This window comes from Melanotaenia boesemani, chromosome 15 (genome assembly GCF_017639745.1).
Source record: "Melanotaenia boesemani isolate fMelBoe1 chromosome 15, fMelBoe1.pri, whole genome shotgun sequence".
NCBI lineage: Eukaryota > Metazoa > Chordata > Actinopteri > Atheriniformes > Melanotaeniidae > Melanotaenia > Melanotaenia boesemani.
The window spans coordinates 34,951,466-34,966,276 of record NC_055696.1 but is presented as its reverse complement, the minus strand read 5'-3'; the positions used below and the strand labels follow the sequence as shown (position 1 = coordinate 34,966,276).

The following is a 14,811-nucleotide window of genomic DNA, read 5'->3' as shown; positions in this document are numbered from 1 at the left end:
AAAGATACCACATAACATTTACCCATCTAACACATTTATGTCAAGATTTGGTGACATTGATAACAAATGTACCTTTTGTGAAACTGAACTTGAAAGTGTAACTCACTTGTTTTGTGGTTGCCCACATAGTAATACATTTTGGAAAGAACTTGAGAACTATATACTATGCAAAACAACTCGTAAAATCCAAATGGACGGGAAGGACATCATTATTCATTTTGAATCCAAAGAAAATTATTTAAAATAAAAAAAATGTATGTATATCACTAACTGAAATTCAAACCGCACAGCCTTTTTGTTGTCCTCTGGGCATGATCGCAGGAGTAAGAAAACTCTGGGTTTTTGTAGTTTTAAATGTAGCATGACAACTATTTCAGATAATATTTATCTGCTTCAATGTTTAAGGTCATATATCCAAATGACAGAATTCAGCGAGTGTCCCTAAAGTACATGTATAGCAACAGATATATGTCCTCATGCAGTATCTTGTGTCCGTATATCACCAGATATGAAACCAGTCTCAATATGCACCAGAAATGGTTCGGATTCTTCCGGTATTTAGGGAAGTATCCCCTACAGATATCTCTGGATTCTTGCCCTTTTCACGCAGTCAGGCTCTTAACTCATTAGGGAAACAGAAATCTAAATAATCATATTTCTACATAAAGAATAAACAAGGTAATACAAAACAATTGAAAATGTAATTCCTTCGCCCACTATCTTGTGAGATGGATGAGTACAATTAGGCTGCAACCTCGTCAAAGGAGATCCACCTTAGTTGGGACTCTCTTAGCAGGCTTGGGCCCCCCACACAGCAACTTACCCAGGAACTGGTAAATCAAAGAAAATGCAATATGCATTTTCTTTGATTTACTTAAAGTAAACCAAATTTAAAAGCTGACAAGAATGAGTCAACTTAAATGTGCACCCAATTAGTTAACCACCTCAGCCAAACCTGCTAATACAAATGTGAAATATAAAAGAAATGGTAAGTATTACAAATAAAGTGTGTATTGAATTAACTGAAATGAAGAAAAAGGTTACCAGACCAGGCTCAATATGTGTGGCTGCCTTGGCGGCCATCACATTCCCCCTCCCTTCAAGACTCTTGCTGCCCCAGCAAACAGTAGTCTGCTGTCACATTCTGCTTGCGAGGGATGTGCTGCACTGTAAAGCTGAAGAGTTGCATAGCCAGGTACCAGCATGTGATGCAACTGTTGGTATCCCTCATCCGCTGCAACCTTTGGAGGGCTTTATGATCCGTCTGTAGAACTCTCGTCCCAAAAGGTGGTACTTCAAAGAGTCGAGGGCCCACTTGATCGCCAAAGCCTCCTTCTCCACTGTAGAGTAACAGACTTCCCTCAGGAAGAGTTTCTGTCTGATGAATGCAGTCGGATGTAGGTCCTCTGTGGGTCCCTGCAGGAGGACTGCACCAATACCCCTGTCCGAGGCATCGGTCTGCAAAATAAAAGGCTCCTCAAAGTCAGGGCAACAAATAACTGGGTTCTTACCCAGAGACTGCTAAATGTCCGGGAAAGCTGCCTAGGCTTCCTCTGTCCACTGGACCTCCTTAGGACACTTGGATCCAATCCTGTCTGTGAGTGGGGCAGCCCTGGCTGAGAAGTTGGGGATAAACCGCTGATAGAATCCAGCCATGCCCAGAAAAGATCTCAGCTGCTTCCTGGTTTGGGGTAGAGGGCATGACTCAGTGGCGTGTACTTTACGTACCTCTGGCTTGATCACCCCATTCCCAATGACAAACCCCAGATATTCAGTCTCAGACTGGGCCAGCACACACACTTTTCTGGGTTGACAGTCAAACCCGCTGACTGGTGACGCATCAGAACCTCCTCCAGATGCTTGAGATGCTCCTCCCATGTTCCACTGTAGATTACAATGTCATCAAGGTAAGCACATGCATAGTTTTCACATCCACTCAGTACCTGATCCATAAGTCTTTGGAAGGTTGCTGGGGCCCTATGCAATCCAAACGATAAAACCGTAAACTGGAAAAGCCCCCATGGAGTCCAAAAGGCTGTCAACTCTCTGAACTGCTCAGAAAGGGGAACTTGCCAGTAGCCCTTACACAGATCGATGGTGGTCAGGTATCTGGCTTTCCTCAGATGCTCGATCATTTCATCAATACGCGGGTAGGATAGGAATCAAACCTTGTCACAGAGTTTAGGTATCTGAAGTCAGTACAGAACCGTATTGTACCATCTTTCTTGGGAACCAAAATGACCGGATAGCACCACTCACTCTTAGAGCGGTCAATGATCCCCAACGAAAGCATCAGATCCACTTTCTTCCTCAAGAAAACGAGGAGGCACCCTGGGATCCTGTAACTCATACTTTAACTTGTACATCATCCTTCAATGTTATATTATATTCAATTACATTTGTTCGACCTGGAAACTCCTGGAATATTTGTGGATGACATAAAGCTCTGACCTGCTTTTGTTGGTCGGCTGACAGATGTTTCAAGTCCAAGTCCACGACAGCTGGTGAAGGCAGATACTGATCATCCACGTACTCGTCCTCCTCCACTGGTCTGATCAGCCACCTTTTCCCATGGTCTGTCCTCCCACTCCTTAAGGAGATTTACATGTAGCACCTTGCTGGAACGCAATTTTCCAGGTATGGCTACCTGGTAGGTGGTGTTTCCAAGCCGTTTCATAACTTCAATTGGCCCCTACCACTTGGCCAGAAGCTTGCTGTCACTGGATGGTAGCATAACCAGGACCTTTTGCCCCAGGGTGAAGGTCCTGTGTCGAGCTGACTTGTCATACCAAGTCTTTTGGTACTTTTAAGCCTCCACCATGTGCTGCTGGGCCAGCTCCGACATCTTCTGTAGTTTTTCTCTCATCTGCACAACATATGAAACAACAGTAGCTTCCCCACTCCCCTGTTCATCAGTCCAGGTATCCCTCAGCAGGGCCAGAGGTCCCCACACCTCATGACCGTACAGCAGTTCAAATGGCGAGAACCCTGTAGATACCTGGGGAATTTCCCTGTAAGCAAAAAAGGTAAGGTAGCCATTGGTCCAAATCCGAACCAGCATCGTTCACAAACTTACGGAGCATCTGCTTAAGTGTTTGGTTGAACCGCTCTGTCAATCAGCTTGTTGATAGTAAGAAGTATTTGTACACCCTTGATGCCCAACAGCTGGTACACCTGCTTCAAAAGCACAGACATGATGTTAAGTCCTTGGTCAGTTATAATCTCAGAAGGGAACCCAACTCGGAAAAAAAAACTGCACCAGGAAAAAGCCACTGCTCTTGCTTAATTGATTTCAGCAGAATCACTTCTGGGTACCTGGTTGCATAATCAGTGATCACCAACATGTAAAGGTTACCGGTTTTACTCCTCTCCAGGGGGCCCACAATATCCGTGCCAAGCTGCTGGAAAGGGGTGCTTATAATAGGGAGAGGTTGGAGGGATACTTTTGAGGGTCATCTCTTAGATGTCATCTGTCACTCAGGACATGTCCTACAAAACCTGACAACATCAGACCGTAGGCCAGGCCAGCAGAAATGCCGCCTGATACTGGCAAAGGTCTTGTGTCTCCCCAGGTGGCCAGACCAGGGGATGGAATGAGTCAAAACCAACACTGTATCTCGTGCCTCCTTGGGCACCGCCAACTGCTTAGCTGAGCCCTGCTATCGGTAAAAGGTGCCCCTCTCCAAAACATACTCTTCTCCAGAGGCCTCTAATTCCGTCTCCACTGTGTTTCCTCCCCTGGTAGCCCTCTGCAACCAAGAAGTTAGACTGGGGTCATTGTACTGCATCTGGTTTATGTTTAAGGGTACCTTAAAATGCAATGGGAAGTCTTGAATAACTTATTCCCATGGCAATGAAACAGTATGCTGGAACCTCCTGCCTCTTTTGTCTGCGTGACTTCCGATGCTTCCTTTTTTGGCCCTACACCAAAAAAGGGTAGGGCCCTCAGAGTCACAGAAGGATCTTCTACCTGCTTGGCCTTGGATCTGGTAACAGCAACATTACAACATTGAGAGTCCTTTAACAAATCAAACAGTACAGGCAATCACTTCCCAGCACCACTGGAAAAGGAAGTTTATCAGCCACCGCTACATTCAAAAGATAGGGTTGCCCCTGCACTTCAACATAAATGTCTGTAGTGGGATAAAACTTCTCATCCCCATGAACACAGCATATAGGAACAACCCACATTAACTGGAACAAACTGTCTCTGCACCAGAGTCTGAACACTTCCTCAGTCCACTAGGGCCTTCAAAGTGTCCCCGTTAATCTTGACAGCTGATAGTTTTACTGACTGTCCATTGTTGGATCTAAAGTCTCGTCTACAAGGAATCACACACATCTGAGTGAGCTTAGGTGGATTCTTTGGACATGTTGGCTTAGTGTGACCCTCCTGCCCACACAAATAACAAATAGGCACTTACTATTACTTCTTTATTGGGTTATTTGCTGGCTGTTTTTCCCTCACAGGAGTCTTACTCCAAACTGGTCCAGCCTTCTGAGGTTGTTGGGAGGGGGTAGGCCGGCAAGTGTCTTTTGTAGCCTTCCAGAAGGAATAACAGCTCCGCCAACTGAGCAGCCTCTGCCGCCGATGAAGGATTATGCTCCCGAATCCACACCTGAAGCTCAGAAGATAGCATGCACAGATATTGCTCCAAGATGATAATTTCCCCCACATCTTAAACAGTTTTACCTCTTGGTTGGATCCACTTCCCATACAGCTCCTTCAGTCTTACATAGAGTTCCTCAGTAGTCTCTCCAGGCTCAACATCTGTGGAACGAAACCTCTGCCGATAGGTTTCTGGGTTAATATTTTTTTTAGAATGGCTTCCTTGACACATTCATAATAATTAACATCATCCATATCCATATGTACATAGGTGCTTCTTGTTTTACCAGTTAGCAGTATAAGGCGAAAACCCAGTCAGACTTTGGTCATCTGCATGATGCGGCAATCCTCTCAAAAGTAATCAAAAAGTGTTCAATGTCATCTGTTTCTGATAGTTTTTCTAGTCTAGGCTCTTGGAGGAAACAAAACTGACCTGCTGCTTGTGCTGGGGCCTGTAGATCCAACTCCTCTGCGCCAATGGACTCCAAATTCTCAGTTTGTCCTGCTACAGTTGGTTGCTGTGCTTGAGATGTCCTAGCTTGCACCTCTAACTGGAGCAGTTGAAACTGATGATGCAACGCTGCTCTTGGCATAGTCGCATCAACCAGCAGCACTGACAAGGAGACAATCGGTTGTCAGTAACTATAATTTTTTATGCATGATATAATGTAAAAATGTAGTTGCTGGTGGTGGGTTTCTTTTCCTAAACCATCCTTTTGATTCATGGTGCCAAGTTTCAAACAGGGCAGAACTTTTATAACATTGTCTAATTGTCTAATTGTTAACATAACATAGGAAGTAGAACATAACTCAAATTTATAGCACGGCACTCAAAAAAAGGTTAAATTTCAGCTGAATCTGCATCTCCCATGAGCCTTTGTGATTCAGTTATGTTGAGTATTGAAAATAGCCCCGCCCCCTTTGACAGAAATGTTTTCTTGGCTAATCGTTATTACACTGCACAATGTAGAAAACTAGTAGAGACGAATCATTTGTTTTATTAAGGAGACACTTTTTTATACAAAACATAAAATAATAATTAGCCACTACTAAAAAGTTTATGTTCAAACAAAATCTGGGCTAAGAGTGTGAAGTCACTGTGAAGTAAAACAAGCGCACCCTGAAGAAGGTGAGGACTATTTTCTCGAATCATCTCGTATTCTATTGGCTGGAGGAGGTTTGACAGACAGCTCTTTAAGCAACCCAAGAGAGAGGAAAAACTATCCAAGAGCAGAAGTTTTGAGAGCAGAGAAAATGTCTGAGTGTGAGGGAAAGAGACCAAGTCTGAGCAGAGTTTTGAAAGGAAGAACAATGTATTTGAAAGTAAGAGGGACTTTCTGAGTGTGAGAGCAGAGTTTTGAGAGAGAGCAAAATGATATTTGAGCGTGAAAACCAGAAATCCTGCTCTCAAAGCAAACAATTACGCTCTTGATTAAACATAGGAAAATACCCCCATAGCAGACAAACTGATGTTTTGACAACTTGGGATCTTGAAAACATTCTGGTCCACACTCCAAACCACTTGGTTGCAGTAATACACCTATTTGTTTTTGCCAACCGCCAAAAAATATAAAGAGGTAGAAGGAGAATAAGAAGAACTGCAGGACAGAGATAAGGGTTTACTGAACGTATCGAAGGAAGAAAAGAAAGACCAAGATGGAGAAACCCCATGGCAGATATTTGGCTCTTAGTTTAACAGTGAATATGTTTCTTATTGCATCTTCATCATGTCTGGGATGTTATGAGTATAGTAAGTTACATAGTTATAAGTTATATAGTTATACTAGGTTTTTTTATAGGTATATATATCTACTTACCCGGTCCCCTCGCTCTATATATACATACAATGTATATAAGGGCAGAGGGGCCTGAGAATGTTTACTCCCAGGCACGGTGAACCACTGTGCTAGAGGCAGGGCTTTTTTTTTTTTTACAATAGTCCTTTGTTTAAATACAAGATCACGATTTCATCCCACATTATCATCTTGAGCGTAAGCGCACTCAGCTTCTTCACTGAGTTGAGCCAAATAGCTGGACAAATCTTTCTCCCTCATTCTGACGAGTAGAAGAGTTAAGCTAAGTGCAGAAATGCTCCTTAAACAGCTGAGTCTTTAGCTTGGTCTTAAGGCTATGTCCACATGGCACCGAAGCCGGTTCAGGTGTGAAAACGGTGGCGAAAACTAGTAGAAAGGCTTCAACATCCCCACGACACCGCTGTAGTACATGCTACAGGCTGTGGGGGCGCTAGAGACTAACACTCTGAAGCTAGAGCAGAACAACGCATGTGCGGATAAAGACTCACTGCGTGTTGCAGGAAGTTTACATCGGAAGCAGAGAAGAGAAGATGGCTGAGGATTCACTGCGAGGCAAAAGAGAAACTTTTCTTTGGACTAATGAAGAAGTTGAGCTGCTTCAAAAAATGCTTGACGCTAAAATACTTTTGCGGTTTTGCTGCAATCCGGCGTAGTGGGGACGGCCCCTAAAAGTGGATAAGGACACTGCGGATTGGACAGAGGTCGGTAGATCTGGATTAAGGAGTGAAGATTCCTGAGATTAGATCTTGTGGACCAGATTTCTGGGATTACTGTCCTTGGACTGGATTTTTAGGCCCGAGCACTTTAGGTGGGTTCTAATTGCTCTGTTTTTTCCTCCTCCTACTTCTTCTGCCCTTCTTGTTCTTCTTCTTAAAAGTAAATTGCATTTTAGAGGACCTGAACATGCTTGAAAACTCACCAAATTTTGCGTACCCCCCAAAGGAATGCGTATACATACGTATTTTGTGGTGCTCGGGACTGTTCGGGTGAAATTGAACGAGAGCACCACCTATTTATGTTGCCCTGCCACTGCATGTCATCAATCTTTATAAAATTTGCTACACGTATTCTAAACGCTCGGGCAAACAAAAAATCCTCTTGGAGCAATGGCCTAAAACAAACAGGAAATCAGCCATTTTGGGTCAAAGTCGCCATTTTGGCGTTTTACTGGCGTTGTTTAGAATCTATCTCCTAAGATTTCATTGTACCGCCACCAAAATGGCTCAGGATGTTCAGAAGACGTGTCTTTAAAAGTTATGAAAAGTTTTCTAATAGGAGAAAGGGCATAGAGGGGGCGGGGCCTCAAAGTTTGACGTCTCGCCATGAAAAACAAAAGTGATATAACTTCCACATTAAACAACATATCTGAACCAAAATGGCCATGTATGATGCCAGTCCCATCCTGAACACATCTAGATGTCAATATTTGGGTTATGAATTGGCCACGCCCCCTGGCGACAGGAAGTCATGGTTTTTACTCGAAGACCCACTTCTCTGACGTTTTGGACACAACCAGGTCCAAACTGGGTCAGACAGCAGAAAACAAGTTGGTGATGATATCCAGTGAAAACTGTTGCTCTACGCTGCAGGATGAGACCGTGGTGCCACGGCGAACTTCGATAAGACGCCATGACATCATAAATCACTTTAAATCCCTCAATTCTCATCCAACCCCCATCAGACTTGTAGGGATTAATCAGGGTCTGGCCCTGAACAGATCCATATGACCAATTCCGGTCTAGCCCTAAGCCCCGCCCACTTTCAACAGGAAGTGCTTTTTTCAGACGCCGAGGTCCATCTCCTCAGGAATGAAACTTAAACACTTGAAAGTGCTTCACAACAGGTCAAAACTTTTCATTATACTCCAATAAAAATCTCAAGTTCTTTCGCCAAAAGTAACCATGGCGAATCGTGGTCCGACGCCATCAAACAGGAAGTACTTGTAATGTTGATCTCCACCAAACTCGGCAGGGAGGAGCGCGGTCTGGCCAGGAACTCAGCCACATTGACATATGCTGGAAAAATTGCAATATGGCTCCATAGCGCTCCCTACAAATATTTAATTGATCATAACCGCCCACTACATTGACCAATATGGCTGAAATCCGGCATATTGACAGAACTTGGAAGGATGTACAAAAAAGCCTCTTGGACCTTCAACAGGTAACAGATAACAGATAACTTCAACAGGAAGTCGGCCATTTTGAAAAAAGTGGCATATTTGGGGTCATTTTTGCATGTTTCTTTGCCTTGCATTTGAACAAACTCCTCCTACAGATTTTATCGTATTTACCTCAAAATCGGTCTGAACACTCCAGAGGCATGTGTGGTCAAAAGTTATCAAAAATGTTCTAATAGGAGGTGGTGTTCAGCGGCGGCGCCTCATCAGGTTTTCGTGTTTCTGAAATACAACACTCATTCTGCACCAAACTGCACATGTTTCACATCAGTTCCATGCCGACCACATCTACAAGTCCAGATGTTGTTATCTGGACATTGCTCAACGCTGCATGGCGAGACCGTGGCACCATGACAAACTTGGATAAGACGCCGTGCCATCATTAATTAGTATAAATCCCTCAATTTTCATCCAATCACCATCACACTTTCAGTGATTAATCAGGGTCTGCTTCTAAACAGATACATAGAACTACTTCTGGTCTCGTCCTAAGCCCTGCCCACTTACCACAGGAAGTGCCTTTTTCAGACACTGGGGTCCCCCTTCTCAGGAGTGAACCTCACACACTCAAAAGTGCTTCAGATCAGGTCAAACCGTTTCATGATAGTATAGAAAAAAAAAAGCTCAAGTTCCTTCGTGACGCAAAACCATGGCGAATGGCGTCCACCGCCATGAAACATAAAGTACTTGTAACTGACCCAATGTACTCCTGATCTCCACCAAACTCAGCAGGGACGACAGTGGTCAGGCCTGGAACTGATTCAAACAGACATATGCTGGTTATATGGCTCTATAGCGCCCCCTATAAATATTTAATCTATCAGCTGCAACCACTGCTTTGACTGACATTGATGAAATGTGGCATATATATATAACATTCCAGGACAAACAAAAAAAGCATCATGTCCTGATGCTGTCAACACCATAGCCCCGCCCCCTGGGAATAGGAAGTCCCACCATTTTAACCCTTTAATACCTGTAAAACCAATTCAGATATCATCCTTCATGAACTCGTGGTTGAAAATGTGACTGACTTCTTGCAGCATCATGATTAAAATGACTTCCTGGGAGGTTGCCAGCTGGTGGGGCGGTACAATAGGCCGGAGCGTCGCCAGAGGTGCAAGGGCCTTCATCCTTTTAATTTGTTCATTATTTTCTTAAATGTCCAACTTATTTTCTGGCCTTTGAATGCCTCACAGCCACCTGTGACCTGCTGAAGGTTTTCTAGTTGGATGTTTTTTTTTTAATAAACTGATTTTCTAAATGTTCACCTTTTAAAATCACAGCTTTGAAGAATAGAAAGGGTTCACACACCAGGGCCTCTCCAACCACAGCTGCAGCCCCGCCCACCCAGCTGGAACACAAGGAACTAGAAATAAATATTATAACACTAAATAAACTGTCTGTACATGTTCATTTTCTAGATGAAAACAAACGAATAAATGAGCTGATCCTCCTCTCTGGCGTGTCTTCTCTCTGACACGGCGTTGACAGCATCTCCACCTGCTGCCTTCCTCCTTCTGCCTTTCTGACCTGGTGGTGACCACGCCATCCCCACCAGATAAAACCTGGTCTAGTTTTCCAACGTGGTCCATCAGGATCTCAGTCCCACATTCTGAAAATCCTCTTCTTCCCTCTTTTCCCTCCTGAGCCATCATGGAAATGATGTGATAAATATGTATTACAGGCGTCCATCTGACCATTTATAGCCTCCATGTGGTTGATTCTCATTTATAAGCGGAAACAGGCGTGGGGAGCTTTTAGAAATCTGCACGTTTTTGTGCGTCTCATTTCCTGTTTTCCCTGCGGACACCTCCTGTAGTCAGCTTTGCTACACTCAGGTTGATAAATGAGGCCCCCTGATTATTAAATATCGATCCCATGTGATCATCGCACCAACAGGCAGTCAGCTCTTCTATGTGATGTCCTTCTAGGTGTCCAACTACCTACCGTCTATCAGCGCCGCCATCAGCCGGGTCCCGGAGCGCTACATTTGGCGCAGCAGCATCGGGCTCCATTCGGCGCCACGCTTCCTGATAGCTGCCGCCTACTTCTTCTTCTACCGCGGCCGCTTTGCCGGCCGGCTGCCTGAGCTGCTGCTGAGCGGGCTGGTTCTGATCTGCAGCCTTGCTGAGAACTCGGGCCTGCTGCTACTCACATATGTTTCCTCCACAGAAACTTACAGTAAGTTGGCCCGACCCAGACCAGAACAAACCCAGAACTTCCTCCTTTAATCAGACTTTTTTTTTATTTTATTTTTTTGCAGGTGTTCATAAAAATGGCTTCATTGTCTTCATCGGCAGCTCGCTGCTGCACATGCTTGGTACCTGCAGGCTGTGGTACGTCGTTAGGAGACACTACATCAGCCCAGAGGTAAACGGACCGGAACGCAATCCTGATAATACTCCATGGTCAGGCTTCTGGTCTTGTTGGATCCTCATGGATCAGGGTTCTGATCTGGACCGCTCACAAGGATGAGTCACCTAGATAGGTCATCCAGACGGGTCACCAAGACAGATCACCTGGATGGGTCACCTGGACTGATCACCATGGGCCTCATGTCTAAACCTGTGCATAGCAAAGCAGACTACCAGTGGCATCCACAGGGAAAACGGGAAGTGCGACGCACAAAAACTTCCAGATTTCTAAAAGCGTGCACACGCACATCCCACGCCTGTTTCCGTTTTCCTGGTAATAGTTTATTTAGAGCTACATAATATTTCTTTAGTTGCTGGGGGGGCGGTGTTACAGCTGTGGTTGGAGAAGGTAAGGTCAGAGACTCCACCCAGCACCGAAGCAGCCGTGTCCTCAGAGGAAGTCCTGGAAGTGCAGAGGGAACCATCACCACTATTAACCAGGTGGACAAGGAGTTGCAGGAGATAAAGTCTGGAGGGAAACTGGGACAACACTAAAAAGCTTTGTGGAAAAACAAAAACTCCTCTACGTGTTTCATTAGCATCACTTTTAGACCTCCAGCCTCCAGTCTGGTCCCATTCTGCTGGAATGAAGGACCAAAGCTACTTTCCACACTGGCTGCTACATGCTGGCAGCAGACTGGCACCTTATTTATCTGGATGGGTTTTATAACATGAAGTTTTGTTTCACAATGACAGAACATGTTTTAGTGGTTGAGCTTCTTATTAATATCATCTCCCTTTTTCCTGGAAATCCTGTTTTTCCCCCAAGCGTGGCTCTTAGGAGGAATATGGAATGTGTCTTTACTCATTTCTGCAAACAGCTTTAATATCTAACATGTGGTGTGGAAGGTAAGAGTGGATTGTGTACAAATGTCTCACATTTCACATCATTTCCTTGATTTTACTCTGGACTGTTGGTGTCGCCGTTTCCTGTTTTCCCAGATTTTGTGTGTAAGGCAGGGTCAGAGTTGCCGTGGAGGTAGGACCATTTTCTTACAAAGTTTGGTTTTTTTAAATCCCAGAAGTTGACTATGGTTGTCGTACATGGGATTTTGTTACCACGTCCACCGTTTCCTGGATCACCGTCTGTCTGACAAACAGGCCTCAGTTGGTCCAACTGGGGAACTTCCTGTGTGATGTAGTAGTCAGTGACATGGGAGCGCCTCCTGGCACCACCCCTCTTCACTCAGTACACCTCTGGCTTTAAGTACATCACTGACTCGTTCCACCTGCAGAAAGACTCTGACGACTCTGCAATGGTCGGATGGATCAGAGGTGGACAGGAGCAGGAAAACCTGGAGCAGCAGGAACCGTCTCCTTCTGAATGTGGACAAGACTAAGGAGATGGTTATTGACTTATGGAAGAGGAAACCTGCAGACCAGCCCATCAGGATCCTGGTGAGATTTTGGACAGCTATAATTATTTGGGTGTGCATCTGGAGAGCAGACTGGACTGGAGGATTAACACTGTTCAGGAAGGGGATGAGCAGACTCTCCTGCGGAACTCAGATCCTTTAATGTCTACAGCAGAGTGCAGGAGATGTTCTTCCAGTCTGTGGTGGCCTCAGGTATGCTGTGGTGTGCTGGGGGAGCAGCATGAGCTGCAGAACTGTTGCTTGCTTCATGAGTCTGTTCCCCGGGAGGACTTTTTGGCGTTCTTCCTGTGGTTCTTGGGAAGGTCTTAGTGAAGGATTGGGAACACTGTAGTTGGTTTTCCTGGTCCTTTAGGAGCTTCTGGAGATTTAAGGGTTCAGGGAACTTCACATTTTGAAAACGAGTTTTCAAAGCTGATTGGTGCTGAAACAGGTGTGTGTTGTGACCTTGATGCCATATGAGCTCATTTGTTTGTTGCAGGAAGTGACATCATACCGCTGGAAGCTGCGGCTCTTCCTGTTCAACATTAGCTGCTGTGCGGCAGCAGCATATTTCTTCAGACGCCACAACAAGTACTGTGAGACTGGAGGTGAGTGTGGCTCTGTTTCTGCTGCATTTCCATTGTTACGGTCAGTTTTCCAAACGTGTCCCTCTGTCCTGCAGTCTACACTCTGTTTGCTGTCTTCGAGTACCTGGTGGTCTTCTCCAACATGGCCTTCCATATGACGGCCTTCTTGGACTTCGGCAGCAAAGAGGTGATGGTGGTGGCGCTGCCTGAAGACAAACGTTTCTGATCACCTGGACGAGCCAGTGGCGCATGTGCAGTCCAGGAACTCCTTCACTTTCCCTTTTAGCCAAAATCTTCCCAGAACAAAAACAATAACCCAGTAAACGTTTTACAGAAACTGAGGTTGTTTCGCTCAAGTGAGCCAGACTCTTTCTGGCGAGGAAATTGAAGATTGTCAAGTTTTCTAGTTTTAAAATAAAAATTCTGACAAAGACACAAACTCCTGAGTTTTCATACAAATTGTTTAGGAAAATTTAATATGAAGATTTTCATAAATTTCCACGATCTTCTTTAAAAGTTCATGAGTAGGACTTAAGAACAAATTTGTTCGTATGAATGGTTGATGACAAAGGATCAGACTGAGTCTGTTTACATAGCCTTTAGAGTAATCAGATGACTGTATATCACATTCTGAAAAAAACCTTGGTTTAAATTTTCCAGTTTGCTAATGTGGTGAGCCTGTGGTCTTAGTTGCTAATGTGGGAGCCTTTGGTCTTAGCGTTAGTTGCTATTGTGGGAGCCTGTGGTCTAAGTGTTAGTTGTTATTGTGGGATCCTGTGGTCTTAGCGTCAGTTGCAAATGTGGGAGCCCGCGGTCTTAGTGTTAGTTGCTAAAGTGGGAGCCTGTGGTCTTAGCGTTAGTTGCTAATGTGGGAGCATGTGGTCTTGGCGTCAGTTGCTAATGTGGGAGCCCACGGTCTTAGTGTTAGTTGTTATTTTGGGAGACTGTGTTCTTAGCGTCACTTGCTAATGTGGGAGCTTGTGGTCTTAGTGTTAGTTGCTAATGTGGGAGCCTCTGGTGTTAGCGTCAGTTGCTAATGTGGGAGCCTGTTGTCTTAGTGTTAGTTGTTATTGTGAGAGACTGTGGTCTTAGCTTCAGTTGCTAATGTGTGAGCCTGTGGTCTTAGCGTTAGTTACTAATGTAGGAGCCCACGGTCTTAGTGTCAGTTGCTAATGTGGGGAGCCTGTTGTCTTAGTTTTTACTGTGGGAGCCTGTGTTCTTAGCGTCACTTGCTAATGTGGGAGCTTGTGGTCTTAGTGTTAGTTGCTAATGTGGGAGCCTCTGGTGTTAGCGTCAGTTGCTAAGGTGGGAGCCTGTGGTCTTAGCGTTAGTTACTAATTTGGGAGCCTGCGGTCTTAGCGTCAGTTGCTAAAGTGGGAGACTGTGGTCTTAGTTTTTACTGTGGGAGCCTGTGTTCTTAGCGTCACTTGCTAATGTGGGAGCTTGTGGTCTTAGTGTTAGTTGGTATTCTGGGAGCCTGTGGTCTTAGCGTCAGTTGCTAAAGTGGGAGACTGTGGTCTTAGTTGTAATTGTGGGAGCCTGTGATTTTAGCATCAGTTGCTAATGTGGGAGCCTACGATCATAGTGTTAGTTGTTGTTGTGGGAGCCTGTGGTCTTAGCGTCAGTTGTTAATGTGGGAGACTGTGGTCTTAGTGTTAGTTGTTATTGTTGGAGCTTGTGGTCTTAGTGTCAGTTGTTAATGTGGGAGCCTGTGGTCCTAGCATCAGTTGCTAATGTGGGAGCCCGCCATGTTAGAGTCAGTTATTAATGTGGGAGCCTGTGGTCCTAGCGTCAGTTGCTAAGTGGGAGCCTGTGGTCTTAGCGTCAGTTGCTAATGTGGGAGCCCACGG

General features: G+C 44.9%; 1 protein-coding gene across 2 annotated transcripts in view; it reads left to right on the top strand.

Annotated features, from left to right (window-relative positions):
* The window catches only part of pgap2 (post-GPI attachment to proteins 2), a 34,933-nt gene extending 21,541 nt beyond the window's left edge, over positions 1-13,392 (top strand). For both annotated transcript variants that reach the window (XM_042008910.1, XM_042008909.1), the window contains 4 exons: positions 10,537-10,786; positions 10,869-10,975; positions 12,874-12,982; positions 13,057-13,392. In XM_042008910.1, the coding sequence (XP_041864844.1) occupies positions 10,537-10,786; positions 10,869-10,975; positions 12,874-12,982; positions 13,057-13,187 (597 nt within the window). In that variant the 3' untranslated portion in view covers positions 13,188-13,392. The remainder of the gene's footprint in view (positions 1-10,536; positions 10,787-10,868; positions 10,976-12,873; positions 12,983-13,056) is intronic.
* Positions 13,393-14,811: the final 1,419 nt, after the last annotated feature.